Source organism: Poecilia formosa, unplaced genomic scaffold (assembly GCF_000485575.1).
Source record: "Poecilia formosa unplaced genomic scaffold, Poecilia_formosa-5.1.2 Scaffold505, whole genome shotgun sequence".
Taxonomy (NCBI): domain Eukaryota; kingdom Metazoa; phylum Chordata; class Actinopteri; order Cyprinodontiformes; family Poeciliidae; genus Poecilia; species Poecilia formosa.
In genome coordinates this window covers 188362-208382 of record NW_006800444.1, presented here as the reverse complement: position 1 = coordinate 208382, position 20021 = coordinate 188362, and the positions used below count along the sequence as shown (strand labels likewise).

General features: G+C 43.1%; 3 protein-coding genes across 4 annotated transcripts in view; 2 read left to right on the top strand and 1 right to left on the bottom strand.

Moving 5' to 3' along the window:
- The window catches only part of LOC103156854 (multidrug resistance-associated protein 4-like), a 26314-nt gene extending 17001 nt beyond the window's left edge, over positions 1–9313 (top strand). The window contains exons 15-31 of the mRNA XM_007579046.2: positions 433–621; positions 999–1136; positions 1981–2018; positions 2097–2212; positions 2273–2419; positions 2648–2727; positions 3079–3229; positions 3310–3429; positions 3503–3613; positions 3933–4033; positions 4837–5028; positions 5263–5418; positions 6785–6874; positions 6957–7129; positions 7231–7336; positions 7933–8067; positions 8145–9313. Coding sequence (XP_007579108.1) covers positions 433–621; positions 999–1136; positions 1981–2018; positions 2097–2212; positions 2273–2419; positions 2648–2727; positions 3079–3229; positions 3310–3429; positions 3503–3613; positions 3933–4033; positions 4837–5028; positions 5263–5418; positions 6785–6874; positions 6957–7129; positions 7231–7336; positions 7933–8067; positions 8145–8222 — 2121 coding nt within the window. The 3' untranslated portion in view covers positions 8223–9313. The remainder of the gene's footprint in view (positions 1–432; positions 622–998; positions 1137–1980; positions 2019–2096; positions 2213–2272; positions 2420–2647; positions 2728–3078; positions 3230–3309; positions 3430–3502; positions 3614–3932; positions 4034–4836; positions 5029–5262; positions 5419–6784; positions 6875–6956; positions 7130–7230; positions 7337–7932; positions 8068–8144) is intronic.
- Positions 9314–11008: 1695 nt separating this feature from the next.
- Positions 11009–14515, top strand: hemk2 (HemK methyltransferase 2, ETF1 glutamine and histone H4 lysine). The gene is made up of 7 exons (XM_007579047.2): positions 11009–11280; positions 11358–11444; positions 12439–12529; positions 12738–12821; positions 12886–13027; positions 13100–13224; positions 14428–14515. Exons 1-6 carry the CDS (start codon positions 11144–11146, stop codon positions 13213–13215), a joined length of 657 nt encoding a protein of 218 aa, XP_007579109.1. The 5' UTR covers positions 11009–11143; the 3' UTR covers positions 13216–13224; positions 14428–14515.
- gart (phosphoribosylglycinamide formyltransferase) lies at positions 13213–19087 on the bottom strand. Of its 2 annotated transcripts, XM_007579048.2 has the most exons (23): positions 19024–19087; positions 18776–18866; positions 18324–18392; positions 18094–18243; positions 17807–17902; positions 17558–17732; positions 17366–17477; positions 17200–17268; positions 16997–17122; positions 16831–16918; positions 16449–16703; positions 16141–16372; positions 15786–15880; positions 15607–15716; positions 15273–15471; positions 14945–15196; positions 14714–14866; positions 14425–14628; positions 14214–14354; positions 14019–14149; positions 13813–13954; positions 13606–13721; positions 13213–13531 (listed from the first exon to the last, which is right to left on the bottom strand). In XM_007579048.2, the coding sequence occupies exons 4-23, from the start codon at positions 18236–18238 to the stop codon at positions 13340–13342; spliced, it is 3033 nt and encodes a 1010-aa protein (XP_007579110.1). In that variant the 5' UTR covers positions 18239–18243; positions 18324–18392; positions 18776–18866; positions 19024–19087; the 3' UTR covers positions 13213–13339. The 2 variants fall into 2 exon arrangements, with proteins under 2 accessions (XP_007579110.1, XP_016520179.1); XM_016664693.1 differs by lacking the exon at positions 19024–19087 and having other exon boundaries at positions 15786–15881; positions 16130–16372; positions 18818–18872.
- Positions 19088–20021: the final 934 nt, after the last annotated feature.

Here is a 20021-nt window from a genome sequence, read left to right as displayed (position 1 = left end):
AGTGTTAGATTAGCTGATAGCAGCAGTAGCTAATCTAACACTACAGTGTTAGATTAGCTGATAGCAGCAGTAGCTAATCTACCACCACTGTATTAGATTAGCTAATAGCAGCAGCAGCTAATCTACCAGATTAGCTATTTATTAATAATCACACATAAAGCCTATACACTTAAAACTGTAACAGACTGAATGTTCTGTTCTTTGTGTTGGAAATATTTGAGTGTTTTTTGGTGTTGAATCCTGAAACGTAAAGTGCCGCTGTTGTCAGTTGCTATGGCAACGAGTCTGAAAACACTGCTTTTGAGTTGTTCTTCTACTGTTACCTTTCCCTTTGCTGTGGCGCATAGCACTGGTATCTAAAGAATGCATGAAATATCTGGATGGAAACAATAACATGCAAGAGGAAATATGAAATATCTTGGTGGCCTGCAGGGCCACATCATGGGTCAGGGGAGCTACGGGGAGCTGCAGCGCTCCGGCCTGGACGTGGTTTCACTGCTGAGGAAAGACGAGGAGCAGAACTCCGATAAACTGTCTCTGCACAGTCAGTGGACCAACTTCTCCCACAGTTCCCACAGCAGCCTCCTGCCAGCTGACACCGGCTACTCAGACCAACTTCCTGTGGGTATATTTTAAAAAAATGACATTTTGATCCTTTTATACTGAGAAATTAGTTTGTCATGTGACTTTGTTACTAAAACAGAACCGTCTACGCTTTAACGCATGTGATTAACCAGCATTAATTTGACTTAGCACAGATTAATATTTGACCTAAAAGCCTCGGTGGGTTACCTAGGCAACAGCGTTGATGCTTTTGGATAGTGTGGCAGTGTACTCTTGATATTTTTCTGCATTTTAATTGGTTGGAGTGCTGCAGGAGGAGGGGCTTGGATATTTATACGTCAAGTTTTCAAAGTTTGGTATCAACTGTGATTAGTCACAGCGCTGCACTGTGATTAAATTGATAATTGGGGGTTGCATTTTGTGTCGTCGTGCAGGCGGAAGCGGCTCCAACGCTCGCAGAAGAGAGTCGAGCAGAAGGAAACGTCGACAGCCACATTTACCTGAAGTACTTCACTGCCGGCTGCAACTCTCTGGTTCTGCTGCTCATCGTTCTCATCAGCGTCATAGCTGAGGTTTGAGTCGTCATAGCGACGCTAAACCTGATTCCTGATCGGTGAAAAATTCATTGTTCAGGTTTAGTTTCTATGGAAACTAAACCTGGAAAAACCTGGAGATCTGGAGTGAAAACTGAAGGAATAAATTAGTCATATGAAAAATTAAGTTTAGTTTGTGAATAAGACAAGTAGGACTGAAACGATTAATCATGATGAACTGATTATTGGAATAATCATCAACTAATTTAGTAATCGGTTAATCGTTAACGGGAGACTCCAGAAAGATAAATTCACTGAAAGAGCAAAAACACTCAGAGCTGCAATTAAGACAAAACATTTTGTATTTCACATACAAATAAAAAAGTTTATCTGTAAATATGTTTTACCCAGAAGTCAAGTGACAGTTTTAGCTTCACCTGGATAAAAGTATATAAAATAAATAAATAAAATCTCCACTTTTTTTGCAGAAAAGGATTAGGGCCACTTAAAAATAAAATAAGTGAGTTTTCCCTCAGAATTATGACTTTAAATGCAGAATTATGAGATTTAGATCAGATTTCTGAGAAAAATGTCAGAAATATTAGGAAAAAAGTTTGAATTCTTCATTTTTCGGTGGCCTAATCATCTTCCACACTTTTTGCTTTTAATAACTAATCGGTTAATAGAGAAAACAATCAATAGATCATCCATACACTGTATTGATAAGTGAAGCAGAGCTTTTCACATGTTGAAGTTTGATGGATCCTTTGCTGATTTACAGAAGGAGTTGAATTATTCATGTTCATTTCTTAATGTATTTATATTACTTAATAAAACATAATAATAGTAATAATTGCCTGATGACCTTGTTGATCTCCCACAGGTTGCGTACATCCTGCAGGACTGGTGGCTGGTTTACTGGTGAGCGCCGCCGTAACGTTTCTGCTGCGAGCCGCAGCGCGTCGTGATTTTATTTCTTTTTTTCTGCGCCGCTCCCAGGGCGAGAGCCGACGTCTCCAACAGCTCGGCTCCCGTCGGCGGCATCAGAAACGGCGTCAACGCCACGCCCACGGACGCAGAGCTCCACCTCCCCTTCTACCTCGGCGTTTACTCAGGTGAGCCTCACCGTCTGCGCGCGTAACCACGGCAACGGGCTGACGCTAACCTCGCCGCAGGTCTCACCGCGGCCGCCGTGGTGTTTGGTTTTGTCCGGAGTTTGCTCATCTTCCACGGTTTGGTGAAATCGGCCCAGACTCTTCACAACAACATGTTCAACGCCGTCCTTCGCACTCATGTTCACTTCTTCGACGTCAACCCCATCGGTGAGCCGTCACGCCGCAAAAACTACGAACGTTACCAAGTACCTTGGTGCAAATTACTTATTACACTTGAACTATTGAGTTAAGATGATATATGTTGCTCAAAAGTTACTTGTAAGGTCATTTTCTCTTATTTAAACTGTAATTAGATAAAAGCTAATTGGTAATATTTAGTATTTTTGTAGCGTAATGATGTTTCACTGATATGCTGCATGTTTTCTTTTGCTTTAGGACGAATTCTCAACAGGTTTTCTAAGGACATCGGCCAAATGGACTCCATGCTGCCCATAACCTTTGTGGATTTTTACCAGGTGAAAACTTAATGAATACTTAATAAAACTTGGCATTAATGTCGTATCTTAGTCATGAATAATGTTTTCTAACATCAGTCTAAAAGGATACACGACTAAAACACTTAAAAAGAAAGAAATATAATTAGTTTTTTTTTGTCATTTGTAGAAGTCTGTTTGCTCTAAATGAGAATTTATGATCAAAACCTCAAATTTAAGTTTCTTTCAAAAACTCGTGCAAATCCAATTGTAATTGGACATTTGGCTATGCTAACTATTCAATAATCAATAAAAACAAGATTCTGAAGGTAAATAGTGAAACGCAGTCAGACGTGTTTGTTTTTAAAACCTCACCGCCTCTTTTCCTCCCAGCTGTTCCTGCAGAACCTCGGGGTCGTGGTGGTGGCCGCCTCCGTCATCCCTCTCATCCTCGTCCCCGTCGTCCCTCTGCTCCTCTTCTTCCTCTACCTGAGGCGCTACTACCTGCACACGTCGCGGGACGTCAAGCGACTCGAGTCGACAAGTTCGGCCACCGACCGAAACAAATGCCAATAATTCTAATAAGTGAAATATTTACCAGTGGTGTTGATGTCATTCCTGCAGCTCGCAGTCCAGTCTTCTCCCACCTGTCGTCGTCTCTTCAGGGTCTGTGGACGATCCGAGCGTTCGGAGCCGAGGAGAGGCTGAGGAAAACCTTCGACTCCTACCAGGACCTGCACTCAGGTCCTTAACGCCTCACCTGCAAACCTGCCGCTGCGTCAGAAAGTCAGGTTTTATTCTAATCTTTCTGCTCCAGAGGCCTGGTTTCTGTTCCTGATGACCTCCAGGTGGTTCGCTTTGCGGCTCGACAGCATTTGTTCCATCTTCATCACTTTCACGGCGTTTGGCTGCGTCCTGTTCAGAGACGGTGAGGTTTAGGAATCAGAAACCGGTTCAAACCAGTTCAGGTCCTTAGAAACTTCTCTCCTGTCTTTTGTCGCTAAGCTGCCCTTTAACACTTAAACTAGAAGATTTCCCTTCCAAATAAAAGCTTCAAACCGGAAGCAGATCCAGAGTTAGAGGTTTGGTTAAACTTTCATAAGAAACTGATCTAGAAAATGTTTTTGTTGCTGTGGTCCTTAAAATATCAAAATCTCCAATCAGTTTTATATTTTTTAATTTTTAAACATGAAATGATTAATAATTTGATCATTTTGAGAATTGAAAACCGTCGTCGTGGTTCACAGGCCTGGAGGCCGGGCAGGTGGGGCTGGTCCTGACCTACGCCGTGACCCTGGTGGGAAACTTTCAGTGGACTGTGAGACAAAGTGCAGAGGTGGAGAACATGGTGCGTAATGAGCTTTTTAAAGAGCCAAACTGCTTTTCATCAGGCCAAAATGAAATATCAATATCATTAACTAAATGTTAAAGCTTCCCAGTTTGCATCCCGGTGTTTACCAGTTTATTTAAACCTGCAGTCTTGTTTCTCCCCAGAGCCTCAGGACTCAGCAGCAGAGCCTCTGTGCTGCAGCCGCGACAGCAGATCATAAATATTTGCAAATTTATGACACACAAAGCAAATCCAAGCCTCTGAATCTTTTCCAGATCGTGTCAAATTAAAACGACAACCTTCAGCATATTTTATCGGATGTCGTTTGGCTCATCTTGAAGATCATGTTTTGTTTGACATTTGACTCAGTTTTCAAAAGGAAACGGAAAACCTGAATAATTGTTTCTAAATAACAAAAAAGAACTAGTCCCAGAGCATGATGCTGCCACTGCCATCACTTCTAGACTCTGGTGGGAAACAATCTGAAAACTTTTTCAAGGGATCTTGTTTTGCATTTATCACATGTATAAAGAAAAGTGACTCTCAGCTTTTCCATGATATTCTCTGTGAAGTTTCTGTGATCCGTCATAAAAACATCACATTTTTACGATCTCTGCGTCGATGCAGGTTTGGCTTTGTCTTCTGCTTCAAACTTGTTTTTATTCATTAAAATCTGATGTAACTGTGAACATCGGAAACCTGCATGAAAATTAATGTCTTTTCTCACTTAGTTAATCTGACATTTAGCTAATAAAACTCCTGGACGGAGCGGCGCTGCTTTCAGCTGCGCTTTGATTTAAGAACGTTTGTCACATTTCCAGATGACGTCGGTGGAGCGAGTGGTGGAGTACACGGAGCTGGAGAGCGAAGCACCATGGGAAACGGAGAAGCGTCCTCCTCCCGATTGGCCGAGCGAAGGGGCCGTGACCTTTGACACAGTCAGCTTCTCCTACACCGCAGACGGTCCGCTGGTCCTGAAAGACGTCAGCGCTGCAATTAAACCGAGTGAAAAGGTTTTATTTTCCAGAAACTCCCTAACTCCTCTAATTGATCATAAACGTTTCACATCAGTCGGTTTTTAGTAATCGTCGATAGTTTTTTTTTTTTACCTGTAAGCCGTTCAGAAAAACACAAAACATATCCAACATTTCAGGTTTTATTTTGTAAAGACTCTTTTCTTCCTGTTCACACTGGTTTTGGGATCAACTTTAAGTCCCAGTTTGTTTTTCCAAATGATTTTGTTTCAGTTGGGGATCGTCGGAAGAACCGGAGCCGGGAAAAGCTCCCTGATCTCGGCTCTGTTCCGTCTGGCAGAACCTCAGGGAAAAATCTACATCGACGGCGTTTTGACCTCTGACCTCGGCCTGCACGACCTGCGCCAGAAGATGTCCATCATTCCTCAGGTGAGTGGAAACGGAGCGCGGCCTGGTCCAGTGGTTCTGTTACCCAGGATAAACCCAGAGATCAAAGTTTGATTGGGAGCAGCTTGGTGTCGGACTTTGGACCTTCAGGTCACGACCCAAACACACACACACACACACACACACACACACACACACACACACCGTGTGTTCAGCCGGTCAAAGATTTACCGCTAAGCGTTATCTCCAGTCTGCTCTGTGAATTATTGTTCTCATTGCTGCTTTAGTCTATTTAAAATCTGACTTTTTAAATTCAGTGTTGCTGTTTTTTTGCCATTTTCTTTGACTTTAGTGAAACTGGAGAACATTCAGGTTTAAACAGAAAAACACAACGTAAACCAAAAAACGTTACATGTGCAACTTAANTTGCCATTTTCTTTGACTTTAGTGAAACTGGAGAACATTCAGGTTTAAACAGAAAAACACAACGTAAACCAAAAAACGTTACATGTGCAACTTAAAAATAATGGTGACAGTATAAATGTTACTTTAATTTTAGCATAAATGCACAGTTTAAGTTACACAATATTTAAAGTTCCTACATATTTATTTAATTAATGTAGCATGTGCCTGTAATAAAGTGCTGCTAGTTACAAGATGTATTTTACTTTTCTGTCTTTTGTCGTTAATCTGCCTTTTGTTAACACTTAACCCGGAAGTTTTTCCTTCAAAATAAAAGCATCAAACCGTAAGCTAGAGTTTTGTAGTTACATTTACTCGAGTAAGTTATTGAGAAAAAAATTAACTTTTAGGAGTATTTTTACTTTTTAATTGTTCTTCAGCAGTTTTTAACCTAATAATTCACCAGACTCAGAGAAACACCTTCAGTTTGTGTTAAAGCTTCATGAGGTTCAAATGGAAAGAAACTAATTGTTTTTAAATCACTTTGCCTGATTTAGTTATTTGTTGTTACTCGTACGAAAAATTTGCATGTTTTTCCTTAAGATCTACACTTGGGTTTATATTTTGGTCCGTCTGATGATGTGTTTTTTAAATATGAGGTGATTGATAATTTGATGAGTTACTCAGTACTTGAGTAGACTTTTTACCAAATTCTTTCTTACTGTAAAATAATTTCCTGGACGTCTATTTTTAACTTTTACTTGAGTCAAATATGTAGAAGTTGTGCTGCTCTTACTGCCCACCTCTGAGTACATTATTTATTTACTTTATTTATTAAAACTAAATAAAGTCGGCAAATGCAAAGTAAGGACACAAACAAACCCAAAATAATAACTTAGGGTGACTTACAGTAGATATTGTGTTGCACATGAGTTCAGGTATTTCAGCTCAGACTTTAGAGGATCATCAACGGTTTGGTTTTGTTTGTTTTCCCTCCGACCTAAAGGACCCGGTGTTGTTTACCGACACGCTGAGGAAGAACCTGGATCCGTTCGGCCAGCACTCTGACCAGGAGCTGTGGAGAGCTCTGGAGGAGGCGAGTCTTCACAGACAGTCACCAAGTCTTCTTTAGTAACACACACACATTACGACCGTCAGCGACGTTCCTGTTTCCTCAGGTCCAGCTGAAGTCCGTAGCCGAGGATCTGCCGGGGAAGCTGGAGACGGTTCTGGCCGAGTCCGGCTCCAACTTCAGCGTGGGTCAGAGGCAGCTGGTGTGTCTGGCCAGGGCCGTCCTGAGGAGGAACCGCATCCTCATCATCGACGAGGCCACGGCCAACGTGGACCCCCAGTACGCCCCGGGGAGAACCACACACACACACATGCACGCACGCACACACACACACACACAGAGGTTAGGTCAGATCATAAAACATGTTTTTGTTGTTGCAGGACAGACGAGCTGATCCAGAAAACCATCCGGGAGAAGTTCAGGTTCTGCACCGTTCTCACCATCGCTCACCGCCTCAACACCATCATAGACAGCGACCGCATCCTGGTGAGGCTTTTGATTGGTTGTTCGCTCTCTGCTTTGTTTCTTCACACCTGGCCCGTTTGGTCCACTTGAGTCCAGCTCGAGTTCATCTGGGAAGGTTCACAGGCTACTCTGGTTGACCTGTGAACCTGATGTTCAGTTTGGTGGAAGTGAATTCAGGTCTGCTTAAATGATGAATCTGATCCAGACGCTGCTGCTGGAGTTCTGACTAAAACCAGGAAGTTAGAGCGGATCACCCAGTTCTATAGTCCTTCCACTGAGGGAATGGACTTTAAAATATGTTGTTAGTTTATAAATCACTGAACAGTTTAAAGATCTGCTGTTGTAGAAGCAGCATTCAGCTTCTAGGCACCACAGATCTGGAACAAACTTGTAGAAACACAGAGTTCCTTTAAGTCTAGATGAAGAAGCACAGTTTGGATCTGCTTTTGGCTCGGTGGAACATTGACCCACATACTTGATGTTTATTTGCTTAATGATGGCGACAAAACGTGAAGTTTCATTTGTTGATTTGTTTTGTTTTCTGAGGTCAATCACTTTCACTGCCTTGTTGCTGAAATCTGCTTTACAAATAACTTTGACTTGTATTGTGCCTGAAGGTTCTTGACGGTGGCAGCATCCAGGAATTAGACCGACCCTTCGCTCTGCTGCAGAACCAAGATGGCGCCCTGTACAAGCTGGTCCAGCAGACGGGCGAGGCTGAGGCGGCCGCTCTGCTGGAATCAGCCAGACAGGTGAGGAAGACATGTTTTTACTTTTACCTCTGAGTAAATCTTCTTCATCCCAGTTAACAGAACCAATGTTTCCATAGGCTGCACACCGAACCCAACCCAACGACTCCCAGGACCCGAGAACGGAGCAGAACATTCCAGAACCAAATGAAATGTGATGTGGACGTTCAGGTGTGTCTTAAAGGAGAAAATCAAAACGCACAGAGTTTTTACAGACATGAATGTCATATTTATATTTTTAACATAGGAACAGCTCAACATTAGACAGTTTGACCTCATGATGCACCGATGATCTGATGTTTAGTCTAGACCGTCTGGATTCATTTGAAATGTTTGAAGTCTTTTAAACACAGGCATAAATGTTCAGAATTATAAATGTATCCGATAGCTCTGCACCAGTGCAGCTCATTTAAATACACCAGTAGCTCCTCTAGTTTAATGAATAATGAAGAAACTCGGACTGATGAAAACAAAAGGTCGACTACCTCAGCTAAACATATAAATAAACGGTGGCAAACATTAGAAACGGTTCAGAAAGTTTGATTAGTAATTATAAATAAATAGCAAATTAAATAATGAAGAAATGTTGCACAGAGCACAAAATATTAGAGTGAGAAATCTAACTTTTCATTGACACTTGATGTTTTATATATCAGAACTGAATCTGCTATGAATATTTTTGGAGCCAGTTTGTCCTTCCACTCAACTTTCCAAATTATGCATCAAGTTCAAATAAAAATAAAAGAACTACATCATTTTTAGAAATTACTTTTTAAAAATTTTCTGTTTCATGAAAATGCATGTGTAGAGAAAAGAACAGTAAATATACCAAAGACGGATGAGTTTTTAGTTGCAATGACGGTTCTACAGAAACCCTGTGGCGGGTCCGGCTGCCGCGCAGCGGCGGCTCAGATTAGCTCCAATCGTTCACTGATTGAAGTAACTTTTTGTGACTTTTTGTGTCTTCACTTTATAGTCTAGTTTTATCTAAATACATGCATTTTAAAGTAAAACCAGATAAGAGTAGAATTATGAAATTACCTGTATAAATGTCTTTGTTGCCTTTTCAGTGTTTGTCGTTTTCAGTTCCAATGTGAAACGAGTCGCTCATCCTCAGATTTCCTGTGTATTTTTGTCTTTACACTCCAAATGCTAATTTAATCCCTGTAAGGAAGAAAGAAAAATGTTATCTGTGAATGTAAACTGTTCAATTTTGTATGTATTTTCATAAACTGGAGTTTGTAAAACTTTGATGTTTAGTGTTTTTGTTTGGTAGCTGAATTAATTTGTGAAGAGTTGCTGTGAAATTTGACCTTAGAGAGAAACTGTGGACTGAGGTGAGGAGATGAATCTGCTAAACGGGAACATTTGAAACACAAACACCAAGATGATGTTCCTTATTATAATAATAATAATTAATAATTAATAATAATAATAAACTATTCCTAATAGAAACACAGCAATTGTAAAAAAAAAAAAAACAAACAAAACTTGTGTTTTTGCAAAACTGAAACATTTCTCTCATTACACCAGTGACATGATCAACAACCAATATGGTAGATATTTAAAAAACCAACAAAACAAATGGAAATCAGTGTTTTTCTAAAGGAACCAAAGACAGTATAGCTATGTTTCTTCAACATTTTCACTTAAAGTTTTAAATCAATAAATAAAAATATGTGAAATTTTCAGACAAACCACATAAAGGACATTTATTCAAAACCCTTGGATGAACGACAAACAAAAACGAGTTTGCAGTAAAGGCAACGTGTCAGATCCTCTATCGAAGATCTCCAGTCTGTTACTTCCACCACGTTTGTCCAGGAGACACACGGGGTGCCGGTTTGCTACGTATCGCAGGATTCTTTTATTTCAGCAGTTACTGCATCCAACAACAGGAGGAGATGAAGTTATTGTCTCTAAACTCTAAAAATATCACTCGGTGTCTTTTATTCAACGTTATATGATTTATTTGTTGTTACCACCTATAAAGTAGACTGCCATACAACTTGTTTATATTAAAAAGTGTATGTAGGTCTCTATTGTTACTTCCATTAAAAGGTTGTTTTCCTTGTTTGAAATGCAGGTATTATATTATAGTTATGACCCTAACCAGGTGTTATTTATGTTAAAAAAGGTAAGAAGTTCTGATGCTGTGTTGGAATTGTTTTCAGATAAACTATTGAGAATAAACAATGTACGCATCAACACCTGTTAGCTCGGTCACTTCATTTAATTAGCGCTTATCTGGAGAGAGTGACCCATGTTGATCCTTATGAAGAGCTAAAGCTGATCATTTACATTTGATTGATTTATATAATCAAAGCTGTTGGTTTCACTTTGTTTGGATTTTTTCTTTATAGAAAGCTAAAGTACTGCAGTTCTAGAATAAGGCTGATATTTAGAGTGTCATGTCTTTGGGCCGCTGTGTCTCATCCAGGGACAAGAAGAGGCTCAACAACCTCAGGATGTGATTATACAAAGAAGAATGTTGCATCAAATCCAGACATATTTTCAATCTTGACACTGCTTTTAATGAAAATTGTAAAAGTGGTTTCTTCAGTCAGTGGCTCATTCAAACGTGCCGTTATACAGACTGCTGCAGGAGAAATGCCTACATTTATATCCAAGTCTTTGAGGAACGTTGAAATAATGTAACTTTGAATTGAATAAAGTATATCAAAATTGAACAAATTATATTAATTTGAAGGAATGTAGAGCAACAAAATGCAAAACTACATATTGTAATGATGGTTTTAAAAAAAGGTTTTAGATTTCTATGTGTTTATTCAAACTCAAATTATGCAGAACTGCTAAGACGCCACTTCAAACCAGTTTCTTACAGAATGGTTTACGATTATTCTAACATGAACACTAGCCGGTTTTCACATGACGGTAACAGTTTTGGAAAGGCGGCAGCTCTTGTAATTTCTCCTCCTGGACGGCAGGTGGCGCTGGACACAAACGAAACTCTCCACACCAACACATGGTTTTTGTTTGGCAGAAAACAGCCGAACGCGTTTGAAGTTAAGAAGTCGTTTTATGTTGTTAAGGTTTGTCTTTACATTATGTAGCTGACATGAGCAGCAGCTACCCCACGCCGGTTTACTCCCACGCCGGACGCGGAAGCTTCCAGGACGTTTACGAGCCGGCGGAGGACTCGTTCCTGCTGATGGACGCGCTGGAGAAAGACGCGGAGACGTTGCAGCAGATGAGGCAGGGCTCCACCTTTCCTCCCTGTGGACGATGTTTGTTTTCACCGTGTAACTGTGGGCCGTTCACGCTGTTTGCAGCCCCTGCGTGTGCGTGGAGGTGGGCAGCGGCTCCGGAGCGGTTTCTGCTTTTCTGGCGTCGGTGGTCGGACCGTCAGCTCTCTACCTGTGAGTCATTCTGACACTGCATTCACTTCAGACACGATAATAAAAAGATTTATGCCATAAATCAGCGAAAAGAGACGTCTGGTAATTTAAAATAAGGGAAGTGAGGTTCTAAAGCCATGTTTGAAGCTTTGAACTCGTGTGGAAACGTAAAGTAAGGATCTAAAAACACACGAATCCTCCATAGGGGCTGATTCATATGTGTAATGTGTATATTTGTCAAACAATTCCTTTTTTTTTTTTGGTAACAAAATAATAAACATTGTATTTCCTAAAATGCAATATCAGCATTCTTTTAGTCTGCATCTACAACCTTAATCCATGTAATCCTCAATTTTCCCCAAACATGCAAATCTTAAAATCAAATGTCACTGATTGTAATTCGAAATAATCAAGACTAAAAAATAAGCAAAACTTTAGAAATATAAAAGGAAAAGTAGTTTTGTAGTTGGTCAGAATAATGACTGGTGTATTTGGCCAAATACGAAAGATCATAATAATATGAATACAGTTTCTAAATGTTAATATATGTAGCGAGATCACAACATTTTCACCATAAATTATTCAACTGATTCTCTGTGTAATTTGAATTGGAGCACTGTACCAGGATGCATTAGAGAGCTTGGACATGTTTCCATAATTATATCAAACTTTAGTGTCATCACAGTAACATAACAGAGGCCTCCTTTTACATTAATGAAAATCATATTTAGCTAATTTATCACACAGTAAGAGTCCAGGTGTCATGTGACCTCGCTGCATGCTGACCAGGTGGTCCAGCCTTTTGTAGCCTCAGCTTCCCTCAGACTGACAGTAGTAGCTATAAATTGGTTGGCAAGGAGGCAACAACTGACACAAAACATGAGGTTCCCACTCACTGGTTACCAGACAAACTCCTCCCTCCTGAGACACGATCATCATCAGTGTGAAGTCAGAAAAGACTCGCGTAAAGCAGGAGCCCATCAGAAATGTTTCTGAACTTGTTTTTGACTTGCAGCTGCACTGATGTGAATCCAGCTGCAGCTCAGTGCACAGCCAGAACCGCCTGCTGTAACCGGGTCGCCCTGCAGCCCGTCATCACAGACCTGGTACCGATCACTGACAAACGTCTAAATAGGAACAAAAGTTATGTGTATGTTGCTGAATGAAACTGTTAGTGACTTTAACAAAGCATTAATTAAAGACTCACACCATGTTACTGTAAGCTGAAGTTCAAAGAAATTTCATTCAACTTTATTCATTTTGAAGTATGGAAATCTAGCAACGCCTTGTATTAAATGATGTATTGTTTTCCAGGTACAGAGCCTTTTGCCAAGGCTTTGTGGGAAGGTGGACGTCCTCCTCTTCAATCCTCCCTATGTGGTGACGCCATCGGAAGAGGTCTGTAGCTAGCTAGCTAGATTAATATTTGGATTATGATCTAATGACTTGTTTAAATGTCCAGGTGGGCAGCAGAGGCGTAGAGGCGGCCTGGGCCGGAGGAGAGCGAGGCAGACAGGTTACTGACAGGTTCCTCCCTCTGGTTGCTCAGCTGCTGTCCAGTAGGGGCCTGTTTTACCTCGTCACCATCGCAGAGAACAAGCCAGGTTAGTAGGAATGTTTATGATGCAAAATCTAAGTTATAATAATGAGAAACTGAAGGTTTTGTTTCCCCACAGAGGAGATCATCAGGTTAATGAGGCAGTTTGGGCTGGAAGGACAGACCTGCTTGTCAACCAGAGCTGGGAACGAGAGGCTGTCTGTCCTGCGTTTCCATAGAAACCAGAAGAGGTGACAGTGAAAGGTAAGAACATTTATTGTAATGTCGTGCAGAATCTACGTTATTGCTACAGTCAGTGATTGACTTTAATGTAAACTGGTTTCTGATCATTTGTCAGACATGCATTAGTGGAGACACTTTAACTCTGTTGCTTCCAGACTACATGTCCATCTGGTCCCAGTTTGACCGCTCCACTGGCCACCAGCTCCAGAGCTTTAGGGAACGCTTGGTGCTCAGCCTCTCTGATTCTGGCAGACAGACTCTCCTCTGTGTCTCCAACCAACACTGGTACCGCTTCCTGGACCACGATGGCGCCTGCATCCACCTCTTCCTGCAAACAGCAGAGCTTGTGTTGTGTGGATGCAGGTTATTAAATGTATTTTCATCTTTCAGTGCAACACTTACTGCTACAAAGTGGACAGTACACCCAGTTATTTGCACTCCAGCCTGAAGAGCCTGTTTCTGGGCATTGACCCCCTTGAATGATGGCAGCAGAGAGGGATGGATGTTGAGGAGCCTCCCTGGAGTAAAATGTTAAAGTTATCTGGGGTCCAAATGAAAACCACAGACATTTTATTTTTAAAGAAACTTTACAAATAAAGACTTTCATACCATTCCATTTCTTGACAAAGTTCCCAGTAAGGATCCTCATGAAACCAGCAAGGCAGACCAGTTCCACTCCAAACTCCTCCAGCACCGAGTCGATGGTGGCGTCAAACTCAGCTCTGCTGCCATACAGCTTGTGATCCACAACCTGTTGGGATAAAAACAAACCAGTCAGTAAACCTTCACATTCAGTCTGATAAATCCAAACCTACCCTGGTCTGGATCCCAGCCAGCGCTGCTCTCTTCAGACCCTGAACTCCAGGTCTGTTGGAAATCACCAACACGATCTCTGCAGAGCTGCATGGAGCTTTAGCCTGAGCCATCAGGGCCTGCAGGTTGGTACCTGAACACAACCTGAGATGTTCACCAAGAGCATCACCACCAAACATCTAGTGACGTCAACACACCTGTACCAGAGATGAGAACCGCTACTCTGGTCTTCTTCTGTGTTGTCGCGCCATTTCCATGGCAACCAGCATCCTTCACTTCCACAGTCCCAGCATTCATCAAGCTCTGCTTCAGGTTGCAAACCACCACAGAGGAAACATCTGGAAAAAAAATAAAAAGATGAGCTGAATATATTTACATCTACATTTGCTTTAACTGTTCTTTTCTCACCAGGTTGCTTAGGAACCAGACGGCCCACCACCCAGGCCTCATCATGGACCTGCAGCTGAGACAGAACCTTCTGAGCATCAGCCGGACCGACCACCAGAACCGCACCGAGCCCACAGTTAAAGGTTCTGCTCATCTCCTCCTCACTCAGACGTCCTTCCTCATAGAGCCAAGAGAAAACAGCTGGAATCCTCCACTGGGACGCATCTGCAACAGACCACCACCATCAGTGTTTCTTCCTTCCATTAAACTTTACTGAATGAAGATCAGAGTCTGTCTGCTTTCCTCTCACCCAGCTCTGCTGCCAGACCCTGGGGCAGAACCCGGGGCAGGTTCTCCAGAAGCCCCCCACCGGTGATGTGAGCGTAGGCTTTAACCGCCCCGCTGCGCAGGACGGGCAGCAGCAGGCGGCTGTAGATCCTAGTAGGAGTCAGCAACACGTCACCTAAACAGAAATTAAAAATAATTAATCAAGGTTTTTTAAGTCTTACAACATCTGGACTAAAGTTTATTAGAAACTGACCGACAGTCTGGTCCTGGTTCCCAAACGGAGCAGCAGAGCTGAAGCTCAGTTTGCTTCTCTCCAGAACTTTACGGACCAGACTGAAGCCGTTGCTGTGAATCCCAGAGGAAGCCACTCCGATCAGCACGTCTCCCGCCGAGATGTCCTGTAACCGTGGCAACAAGGCGCCCCGCTCCACTGCGCCGACGCAGAACCCGGCCAGATCGTACTCTCCTGCAGCGTAAACACCGGGCATCTCCGCCGTTTCACCGCCTGTCGGATGGTTCAGAAACATCATGAAGTCCGTTTGGGTTTCAGACCGGCTGCGTCGGTTCGGGTCGGTTTTTACCCAGCAGGGCGCAGCCGGCCGCCTCACACGCCTTAGCGACGCCGCCGACGATGGAGGAGGCCACCTGCAGGTCCAGACTGCCACAGGAGAAATAGTCCAGGAAGAAGAGCGGCTCGGCGCCGTGAGCCAAAACGTCGTTCACACACATGGCGACCAGGTCCTGACCCAGACCGCCATGACGGCCACAAGCCTGGGCGACCTGGGAACAGAACCGGTCAACAAAAATCATTTACTACTTTTTAGTGAAAAACTTCAGGTGACACAAAATAAAGACTATATTTGTCCAGGGAATGTTTTAAAGGACAGACTTTAAACACTAAAAATGACCTCTGACCTTCAGCTTGGTTCCAACGCCGTCCGTCCCAGACACCAGGATCGGGTCAACAAACCCGGCCGCCTTCAAGTCAAACAGTCCAGCAAAACCTCCCAGCTCTGCATCACAACCTGACAGAAAGAAACATCAGTGGAGCAGAACCACAAACTCTCTGTTACCAAAGAGCAGAGGAGCGTTACCGGGTCGGGTCGTGGTTCTGGCCAGAGGCTTGATGATGTCCACCAGCTTGTTCCCAGCAGCGATGTCCACTCCACTGTCCTTGTAGGTCAGACGCCTGGAACAAAAACTTTAAAGATCTTGACTGCATGTCAGCAGGTGAATGAGCAGCTAATAAAAGTTACTTTATATTTCAGACTACAAACATAAACTGACTGCATAGAACTGGAAATAATTACTGACAAACACAAAGTAGGTCAGTAAACTGGAACAAATCTTTGTTTGAATGCATCTCAGTCTTTTTGGCTTATTTATACCCAACAACTTTAACTATTCTCAACTTTATCCATAAGCCTTTTATTGCAGTGGTTAACAGACCGGTTCTGGTTCAGGTGAGCGATGGCCCGGTGGCCGATGTCTCGCCGGTACACGGCGCCCGGGAACCCGACGGCGGCCACACCCCGATTGGCCGCCTGCAGGGCGGCGTCCAGGCTCGGCCTCACCGCCGTCACGGCCAGCACTCTGCCGCCGCTCGACACCACGCGGCCGTCCTTCAGGGCGGTGCCGGCGTGGAACGCCTGCAGCCCAGCGTCCTGCAGCTGGGTCAGACCTGCAGCACAAAACACCACGTCATGCACCCAACGCCTCGACTTCTGGTCCAGAACCAGACCCTGCAGCAGGCCGACCTGTGATCTCAACCCCTTTCTGGTAGGAACCCGGGTATCCGGCGCTGGCCATCACCACGGTAACCGCAGAGCTGCCCTGCTGCCACACAGGGGCGTTGGAGGCCAGGTTCCCGCTTACAGTGTTCATGATGACGTCATAGAGGTCGCTCTGCAGCAGAGGAAGCAGAACCTGGCATTCTGGGTCGCCAAAGCGGCAGTTGAACTCCAGAACCTTTGGGCCCTGATTGGTCAGCATGAGGCCCGCGTACAGAACGCCTGGAAATACAAAAAATGAGAAAATGTACTTTTACTACACCAGCCTTTGGCTTCCATTTAAACTATAAAATAATCTAATTCCTGCTGGATTATTTCTAAACTTTCAATCTGTTATAATCAGTTTTACCCATATAAGGAGTTCCTTCCTGCCTCATCCCATCCACAGTCTTCTGCAGGATCGTCTCTCTGATCTGCTGCAGCAGCTCCTGACTCACCTGTGAGGGACAAACCGTCAGCTAGAAACCAGAGAAGATAACAGATCAAAGTCACCCTAGCAACTGTCTCCTAGCAACCTGTGGGGTGGGGCAGTAGGCGCCCATCCCGCCGGTGAGGGGCCCCAGGTCTCCATCCTGGAGTCGCTTGTGGTCCTGAGCCGGCGGCATCAGAGACACCCAGGTACCGTCGCTGAAGCACAAACACTTAGAGACAATTTTACAAAATTAAGTTCAAACGTTTCGTAAAGGCAATTTAGCAGAAAGTTTAACATTAAACTCACAGACACTTCCTGTCCCTCCAAAAACTCCTCAACCACAACCGTAGTTCCTGCCGACCCGAAGGCTCCGTCCTACAAGAACAGAACAGGGACTTTTTTTATAAAACCATCTCTTTTTAAAGTTGCATTAGTTCGGTGTGGAGTGTTTTGGATATTTTTATTTTCCTGCCTTCATGATCTCCATGACGGCCCGGCAGGCTTCGTCCCGATCCCCGGCGACGATGACTCCCTTCCCCGCCGCCAGCCCGCTGGCCTTCACCACCAGAGCTGGAAAGTCGGCGCTGTGAAGAAAGTCCAAACAGATTCAGAACCAAACTTTTTAACTTGGGTTTCAGAAGACGAGCAGAGGCTCGGAGCGGACCTGCGGATGAAGCTGCAGGCGTCCTGCGGGTCGCTGAAGGAGCCGTAGCGAGCCGTGGGAACGCCGTGACGCTCCATGAAGGCCTTAGCGAAACTCTTACTGGACTCCAACTGAGCCGCCGCAGCCGTCGGTCCAAAACACAGAACGCCCGCCGCCTTCAGGTCGTCCACCATACCTGCAGAGACGATACGGGTCAGAACCGCCTGAGGTTTGATCGAGGGAGAAAAACGACTGGAATCTCGATTCCACCTGCTGCCAGCGGAGCTTCGGGTCCGACTACGACCAAACCGACGTGGTGGTCCTTACAGAACTGAGCCAGGATGCTGTGGTTGCTGACCGACACCTCTGCAGAAACAAGAAGCCTCAGTGGTGCTGAAAGCTACAGAAACTCGCTTCTGTTTTTACAGATTTCCATCAAGTCCCTGCAGCAAAAACGCAGCATGGAGTCTGACCCACGAAAAACACTTCGAGTCATTTCAGATAACAGCTCAAGCAGCAACAAAGTCAGTTTCTCAGAGGAGATTCTTCCCAGGTACCAGAGTTGCTGATCTTGCCGCAGCTCGCGGTTCCCGCGTTCCCAGGAGCCACCAGAACCTGCTGGACCCGGGGCGACTGGGCCAGCTTCCAGGCCAGCGCGTGTTCCCGTCCTCCGCCTCCCACCACCAGAACCCGCTCCGCCATCGCGACTGGAACCAGAACAGATTCAATTTAAAGGAGGATTTCCACTCAACGCGTGAAGCCACCGTGTAATTATGCAAGCGCTGACCTTTAGCAGGAAGAGCCGTGACCTTTTCCAGGGGATGGAGGTCCGATTAGATCGTAAATAATAGATCAGCTGGAACAAAAACCAAACAAGACTTTTAGCACAATTTGCATCGATCTGGAGCCCCAGATTACTGCAGAAACTGCGTAAAGATGAGCAGGCTAATCTCTGGGACAACAAAGAGTCCAGTGTTTGACCTCAGCTGAACATCTTTAACTCTGATTCGAGTCACTCGGCTCATGTGACCCAAAGCAAACTGAACATGCAGCTTTTAGACACACGAACTGATAGAAAAGCTCATATAATAGCCTGGGAACAGTGTTAAAATGCTGTATTAAAAAATGGATGCGTTATTTACATCCAACATCAAAATTAAGCTTTTCTTTTCTACGCTTTGTTGACTTTAAAGCGAATCTAGTAACAAAAACACGTCGACATGCACAAAATTAACTAACCTCTGTTAGTATGAACCAGGAATTAGTCGCAGCCCGTTTCACCTGATGTGCATTCCCTGCCCTCTGTGGGTGGACTGACCCTCCGTGGAAGCTGCGGGGACAAATGTCACGCAACACAACATTAACACACACACGCATTGCGTGGACTCACAGTGACGCAGGGTGAGAAAAACATGCAAAGTTTGCACAAAAAGAGAAAAATAAAGACGAAAGACAAGCAAACACCGTCGACACGTGTGGAGTCTTACCTTCACCAAATGATGGGAGGCAAACTTTTTGGATTCCACAACTTCCTTTGGAAGACAACGCGCAAAGCATCACGGGAGACGTAGTTAATTTATCGCTGATAGCTAAACTGAAAAAATAGTTCTTTTTTTATTTTTATTTTTTTTACAATTTGCAATAAATTACCATTAACATTTCATGAAGCAATAATTAATCTTAAATGATCACAATACAAGAAAATTAAAGTAATTTAACTCTTTAACAACTTTGTGAAGCCTTGTGGTTAATTTTGACACATTTACATGAATATAAGTAAGTAGATAAAGTTTCTCTTGAAACTCTAAAGCACTTTTCCCAAATATAAAATCAACCTTAAATTATACTAAGAACAAAACATACAGAAGAAACTAAACATTAGATTTTTGTCAGAAAAACAAAACTGCACCAGCTAAACTCCACTGACTGAAAATCCCAATTTTTCCACTTTACTTTTATTTTTAAACATTTTTGCAGAGACAAACAAACTGAACTGGATATTTCATCCAACAATATTTTACAAACTAACATTCATTAATCATTTACCTGCATTTTATGTATTTTCATACTTAAATACTTAGGTAACACTTTATTTGAAGGGGGTTGAATAAGACTGTTATGACACTGTCATAAACATGACATAACACCTGTCATGAACATCAATAAGTTTTCATGAATATTTATGACTGTTGTCATAAAGCGTCATTCGGTAAATAATGACACTTTTAATACAAAGTTGACGTTATTCAAAATGTCTGTTATGACAACTTGTCATTAATCTAGAGTCTAGATTAATGACAAGTTGTCATAACAGACATTTTGTCTAGATTCTAGACAAAATATCTTCGTTATGACAACTTGTCATTAACCTAGAGTCTAGATTAATGACAAGTTGTCATAACAGACATTTTGTCTAGATTCTAGACAAAATATCTTCGTTATGACAACTTGTCATTAACCTAGAGTCTAGATTAATGACAAGTTG

What these genes read in the sequence shown, in the direction of transcription:
- hemk2 (XM_007579047.2), top strand. Translation starts at nt 11,144, where the DNA reads ATGAGCAGCAGCTACCCCACGCCGGTTTACTCCCACGCCGGACGCGGA. An exon ending in AGCCCGTCATCACAGACCTG is followed by an intron (nt 12,530 to 12,737) that starts GTACCGATCACT and finishes ATTGTTTTCCAG; the next exon opens with GTACAGAGCCTTTTGCCAAG. An exon ending in TGGTGACGCCATCGGAAGAG is followed by an intron (nt 12,822 to 12,885) that starts GTCTGTAGCTAG and finishes TTAAATGTCCAG; the next exon opens with GTGGGCAGCAGAGGCGTAGA.
- gart (XM_016664693.1), bottom strand. Translation starts at nt 18,238, where the DNA reads ATGGCGGAGCGGGTTCTGGTGGTGGGAGGCGGAGGACGGGAACACGCG. An exon ending in CCGTCATGGAGATCATGAAG is followed by an intron (nt 17,269 to 17,365) that starts GCAGGAAAATAA and finishes CTGTTCTTGTAG; the next exon opens with GACGGAGCCTTCGGGTCGGC. An exon ending in TGGCTGGGATCCAGACCAGG is followed by an intron (nt 13,955 to 14,018) that starts GTAGGTTTGGAT and finishes TTATCCCAACAG; the next exon opens with GTTGTGGATCACAAGCTGTA.